At 32.4% G+C, this 7162-nt stretch overlaps 1 protein-coding gene across 1 annotated transcript; it reads right to left on the reverse strand.

Moving 5' to 3' along the window:
• Positions 1-783: 783 nt before the first annotated feature.
• LOC107059854 (agamous-like MADS-box protein AGL29) lies at positions 784-1332 on the reverse strand. Its single transcript, XM_015306898.1, has one exon. The coding sequence runs from the start codon at positions 1330-1332 to the stop codon at positions 784-786; it is 549 nt and encodes a 182-aa protein (XP_015162384.1).
• Positions 1333-7162: the final 5830 nt, after the last annotated feature.

Here is a 7162-nt window from a genome sequence, read left to right on the forward strand (position 1 = left end):
AACTAATTCAAAATAAGCTGTTTTTTTGAAAGTTTATCCAAATAGGCTATAAATTGATTTTAGTAATAGCAATTATATATTCCCTCGTTAATTTACTCTCGATAAATATTGCACATTTATAAACATGTCACATTATGCACTCAAGGGTGTGGCATAATGGTCAATGAAGTGGTTGAGAGTCATGAGGTCTCAGATTCAAATTTCAGCAGAGCCAAAAAAAAACTAAGTGATTCTTCTCATTTATCATAGTCTTGATAGACGAAAGTTGGTTCGAAAACCACACTCATAAAAAGTAAGATGATTATATATTTGTCTAAGAATATCCAGATGACGAACTATTTGAAATAAGACTAGGAGACAAACGTTTCCTTTATATAGTGTGATCAAACTCCTTCGTTATAAAAAAAAACAAATTATTTTGTATTTGAGTCATTTTTATTCTCATATATTGTTTGCGCCTTTATTTTCTCAAATAATTTTTTTGGCATGAGTTTTTTTTAAATATATTCTACGACACATTTAGAAAATTGATATGTTGTAGTGCATGTAATTCAAACTCATAATACAATATTAAAAGACCTAACATGTAGGGGACAAAAATACTAATACACAAGATATCTTTATTAAAAATCATCGCAAAGTACATGTAGTACGCCATAATTGAAACAAAACAACAAAATAAAAATAAAGCACAAATAATAATATGAATTTAAAGTTTCATTTTATTGCATATAGCTTCGATAAAAGATATTATCCGAAGATGATTTTTATGAAGCACAAATATCAGTTATCTGCATCCTTTGGTGGGGAATGTAAAGAGGACGAAGCTCCATCTTCTAGCTGCTTCAATTGGACATTTAAGAAACCCTCGGCGGTATTCATGAAACCTTCAAACTTGGTTATGTCCTCTGCATTGAATTGATCCATGGACTCCCACCAACATTTAACTCTAGCCTCATTCATTTGATCCATAAAACGTATTTTTTCCTTTGCAGCTTTTTCTCTTGCATCAAATTCATTTAGCCTATCATTGCTTTGAATTACCTTGTTGCGTGCCTCTGCAGCAACGAGTTGTGCACCTAGATCTAATTCTATTGTGGGATTTATAAAATGATCAATGACTACATCAGTAGTCGGGTGAACAAATGAATACGGTTTACCAGATGGAGAAGAAAGAACTATTCCAAGATTGACATCAAATTCTCTTACGATTTTACTACCTTTTTTATATAAGCCTGAACGACGTTTAGAAAATGAGGAATATCGAGCACCTTCTTTTTCTATTTTCTCTAATGGAATTTTTCTGCGTCCTAATGTTTTCTTACCCTCCATGCTAGAGTACAATAAAATATATTAGTCAAATGTTTTCAAGAACTATGACTTACAAAAAAATGAAATATCATAAGTATTTATACACATAAAAAGAATTTTTTTTCACCATAATAATTAAATTTCAAGCCAAATATTGCAAAGGAAAGTAATCTTTTCTTCATATTGAACATTATAGTAGTAAATTAATATTGATTTGATACTCAAAATCTGAGTTTTATGGTAAATGAATCTGGAAATTTTAATTTAAAATAGGTAAATCATTTAATATACTAAATGAAATTTGTCAATAGTGATTTGCCATTTGGAATATAATGATGATTCATTAGTTATGTACCAAAATCCTTCAATTCATTTATAGTAACTAAATCAAAATATTCACTTTCTCAAATTATAAAAAAATCTATCACTTATTCTTTTATAGTAACAAAATCAAAATTTTCACTTTCTCAAATTGAAAAGAAATCTATCACTTAACTTGAAATGGAAAATGTATTAATATACTTACAATTATATATATATAATGAAGATTCATTAATTATGTACCAAAATCCTTCAATTCATTTATAGTAACTAAATCAAAATACTCACTTTCTCAAATTATAAAGAAATCTATCACTTATTCTTTTATAGTAACTAAATCAAAATTTTCACTTTCTCAAATTAAAAAGAAATCTATCACTTAACTTAAAAAGGAAAATGTATTAATATACTTAGAATTTTGAATATAGATAGATCCTTCACTTAGATTGATATTCATATAATTTAGAATGACATTTAATATAATTAAAAATTTAACTTGCTAGTAAATGCTTTAATAAATTACTACAATGAAAATCAAACTTTCAACATATATTAAAAATAACTAAATCTAAAATCTAACTTAAATTATAAATATTTTAGGGAAAGGGTCATATTTGCTCTTGTACTCTTAGAGAATGGTCATATTTACCCTTCGTCATACTTTTTAAATATATTTGCCCCTACCATCAAACTTTAGGTACATATTTACCCTTAGACTGTTAAGTCTTATGTCCCCACTTTTATTATCTTATGTGGTGCCTATGTGGCACGTGTGTATATGTATATTTATTTCACTTAATATTTATTTTTAATTTAATATTATATTCAACCAAATATTAATTATACCCATCTATCTAACCCACCAAATCAAACTTCTAATATATTTTTCATTGTCAATTTCCTACGAGAAAACCACAAAACTTTGACAAGGACAGTTTTAGTAGCTCATCCATGAGAAATTGGGCTTAATATGCTACTTTGTTTGTGTGTGTTGCCATAGTGCTAAAACATGTTGAAAGAGTGTTGATAGGGTACTTAAAATAATGCTTAATTTTTTACTGCATTTTGTTTAGCGATCTGAACCATCGTTATTAGAAAAAACAAAAATTCGGGAAAATCTAGACCACTGACCTGCCGGGTGGGACATATGCCGCTAGGGAGGCGGCGCCACAGCGGGGCAAGTAGTCTCCAAAGCGGGATATGCGAGACAAAATGTAAATAACACGAATTCCTATTTACTCCTTCTTAAAATACCGAAATTAATCAAAGAACACCCTAGAAACCCCCAAAAAGCTGCTCCAAGATTGGGAAAGATGGAGAAAGAGATTTCTAGCGTGATGATGGCGATATCTTGCGGATTCTTGGCCAAATTCACCACCATGTCGTCCTGAAAACCAGAAAATTATCTGCAATTCCTCCGTGCAGCTGCTTAGCGCCCAGGTAGGCTAGGTTTTAAGAATTGAGTAGTTATAAATTTGTGCTCACTGCGTAATATATGTAAATCAATAGTAGTAATTATGAGAGGTCTTCGTGCATAAAACAAAATATGATTAAACCCTAGGAAGAAGCCTTAGATGATGAACTAGGTCTAAGTATGGTTGAATTAATGCTTACATGATATACGTCGATGAGTAGTTCGTAGGTGATGATTGTGATTTCATGTTGCGTGATGTATGTTTGTTCTTGCTTCATTATAATACATGTATGTATGTGAATGTTGCATTATTGATCACACTAATTGTAAATGAGGATAGATGAATTATGAATGCCATGAATCATGACTTGATTGTATGATTATGAGAATGTACTTTGTGATTGTGATTGTGGCTTGTTGAATGGATCAGGTCTTGCGTTCTGACACACTAACTTGGATCGGTTGTCACGTTCCAGCATAATTATGGGATCGGTTACAACGTTCCGACATAATCTTTGGATCAGGTCCCACGTTCCGGTATGCTAACAGTTTGGGTTTGAGTTCCTTGAGAGGACCGATGATTTGATATAATTGTATGCCTTGAGGATTGTGAAATTGTACCTTGTTCGTAATAATAATTGATATTGTGTTTCCTGGAGTTGTTATATGGTTATGAGGACTTATGTTTGATGATTTTTAAATGGTGGGCAAACTTGATATGTACCTTGATGATGAATGAATCGGAAGGGGAAAACCCAAACGGGATGTGATACGGTAGGTGGGGAGTCCGCGTTTCAAGAATTGTTAATGTCCGAGTAAAGGGTGTTGTGTGTTGTAATGGCGAAGTGTGGGGGTAGTATACGTGATGTAAGTGCTTAGGTGGATTTTAGTTTGAAGAAAAGGATTTGTGTTTAGGGGTTAGAAAGCTTGACGTAATGTAATATGTGGCCTTGGCGGGGTAATATGAAGAGGAAGTAAGGGTATGACGGGAGCAGTTAGTCGGAATGCTTGTAATTGTATTGGGGACTATTCTATGTGTTAGAATGTTTAGGCTATGATCAAGAACCTAGTAAGTAGGTTGACCGAGAGGGTGTTTATTAGTTAGAGTACTAGTGTAATTTCGAGGTTTTCAAGAGGGTAAAAGTGGAGAAGCAAGTGGTTTATTGCATGTTCTTGCTGGTTGTTTTCTTATGTTAGGTTGTGGCGTCGGGTTGACCGATGATGCCTACCAGTACGTGTGGTTTGTACTGATACTACTCTTGCTATGTCTTTTTGACATAGTCTGGATGCAGGTTGGTGATGTTTCCTTAGATGAAGATGAAGAACTCTCAAGCAGCTTCTACTTTTCCTTACGCATGGTGAGAGTTGTGTCTTTTATTTATTTTGTCCAGTTGTACTCTTAGTAGCTCTTGTACCTGTTTAGACTAGATTCTTGGGGGTGTTAGTTACTTTACAAATTTTAACCCAAAATTGTTTTAAAGTGTTATTTATGAAAACCCTATGATTTCTTTTATCTTCATTTTTCATTAATCTTCCGCATGTTCTAACTATTGGGATATGAGGGTTCTCCAACTTAGGTGTTATTGTGTAGGTGCCCACACGGCCCGATGGGTTGGATCGTGATATTTTGTGTGGTTAGTTATTTGTGCTAAAAATGGTAATATAATATGATGAAAATGATCTAATATGTAAATATATAATATTATTGTGGCCAACTTGCTACTACATTTTGTGTTGAAATTTCTCCAAAAGAAATTATGAAACTGAGCTTTAAATTGCTCAGTAGGTAAAATTAGTATTTGGTTGGATATAATATAAAATTAAAAGGAAATATTAAGTGAAATAAATATGCATATTCAAGTAGACATGTCACATAGGTACCACATATGATAATAAAAGTGGGGACATGCGAGTTAGCAGTCCAAAGGTAAATATGTACCTAAAGTTGGATGACACGGGTAAATATATCAACAAAGTATGACGAAGGGCAAATATAGCCCTTTTCTAAGAGTACATGCACAAATATGACCATTTTCTGAATACTTTAACGTCCTTGTTGAAATTAGAGAATTTTTTCTAAATTTTTATGACTAATTATTTTTTGGAATAAATTTCAATGCAACCTTTTACAATAAATACATTTGATTTCACTCTCTCGCATTGACTATGGCCCTTGTGGCATTAACCAATCCCACACCCACTGACGAACCATTGAAATGTTGTAATAGTACAAGCTATTAGTGATATTATTCGTTTTGGGCCTAGTCCTATACAACTTCAAAAGTATAAATATCTCAAAGATCACTTAATTATGAGAAATTATATAGCCAAAACATTAAACTTTATTTTATATCAACTAAATTTGTTAACATTTTGCATTTCAAAATGGGAGAAGGCACAAGTATCCCCTAGACTATGACCGAAATTCCAGAGACACACCTTAACTAAACTAAGGTCCTATTACCCCTGAACTCATTTTATATATAATATTGTACACCTTTTGGCTTATGTGGCACACTCCGTGACTCCACATAGTTGATGTGCGTGGGAGATATTTGGATGTCACGTAAGCCTAAAAGGTGTACAAAATTACAAAAAAAATGAGTTCAGGAGGGTAATAGATCCTTAGTTTAGTTAAGGTGTGTCTTTGGAATTTGGGTCATAGTCTAGGGAGGCACTTCTACCTATTCCCTTTAAAAATCAATACCCCTTCACATTTTGAATGAGCCAATACATCCTCTCTATTTTAAATCAATGACTAAAAATGAATTTAATTTATTTCATATATTTTTAAATGTAAAAAATGATCCTCAAGTTAAATAATAGTACGAGAAATGAATCAATATTATTTTCTAATCTCAAGGCTAAGGGGCTTGAAAACAACCTCTCCACCTTTACAAGGTAGCGATAAGGTTAGCTTACACTTTATCTTTCCCAGACTCCACTTAATGAAATTTCACTAAATATGTTGTTGTAATCTCAAGGCTAACAAAATATACGTGTATCAATCAATGTATTATTTTAATCTAAATGAGATATTGTTTTCTTAGAAGTGCTAATGTCATGTATACAAAACCAACTTGTTGAAATAGAATTATGAAAAAGTGATATTAATGACCGAACGAATTCACAATAAGTTGGACTTCTTTGTTTGCGTTGTTAGTGAAATTCAAATATGAAGGGCATTGTTTCTCAAACTCAAATGCTAAGAAGGTAATTGTGATTTTATTATAAATAATTTGGTTGAGTGATTTTACAAGATATAAACCTTAAGTTGAGTGATTTTATTGATACAAAACAAAGTTTAATGATTATTGCACATATTTTTTCATAATTAACTGATCTTTTGAGATATTTACTCACTTTAAAACGTTTCTCAAACTCAAATGATAAGCAGGTAAAGTGAGGTATATATAAAGCTTGCTTTTTTATATACTTCGTACAATTTCCCCGCACGTATTTTGTTGATGTGAGATTCATCCAAGCGTCACATATACCCCTACTGACTCAACATCCTCCCTGAGGTTTGGTTGGGGTGATTATGATACCATATGTAACACCTCAACACACGAGTAATATTGCCCGTTTTGGACCGATGTCCTCGTGACTTTAAAATGTGTCCCTATAATTAGGGGTGTGAATCGGTTAGTTCAATTTATCGAATTTCGATTTTTAAATTGCTAAACCAACAAGATTACTTTTTATCGATTTTTGGCCCTAACGGTTCAATTTTTGATTTACCCAATAAGAAAGTTCTCACTTGTAACATCTCACAAATTGAAAGAGCTAGAATTAGAAATAGTGATTTTTGGAAATATTAAAAAATCTGGAAAAAATGGTTAAGTTAAGTTTGAGTTTTTGGTCAACTTCAAACAACCATAACTCCTAGCTCAGGATGAGTTAGGTGTGTTTCTAGATATCGTAGGAAATATCTTGAAATAATCTTTCCAACGCCATCGATTTTGTGCGATTCCGAGTTTGTATGAGTGAGTTATGCCCATTGGAAGTTGGGTTGTTCAAATAAGGAAAGTCCAATCCGGATTTTAGAAGGGCATTATGGTCTTTTCCATACCCCATGACTTAATTTCGTTTTTGGTAATTAATTGGGGTCTAAAC

Source organism: Solanum tuberosum, unplaced genomic scaffold, assembly GCF_000226075.1.
Source record: "Solanum tuberosum cultivar DM 1-3 516 R44 unplaced genomic scaffold, SolTub_3.0 scf00039, whole genome shotgun sequence".
NCBI lineage: Eukaryota > Viridiplantae > Streptophyta > Magnoliopsida > Solanales > Solanaceae > Solanum > Solanum tuberosum.

Coding starts and splice junctions, on each gene's coding strand:
- LOC107059854 (XM_015306898.1), bottom strand. CDS start 1,332: ATGGAGGGTAAGAAAACATTAGGACGCAGAAAAATTCCATTAGAGAAA.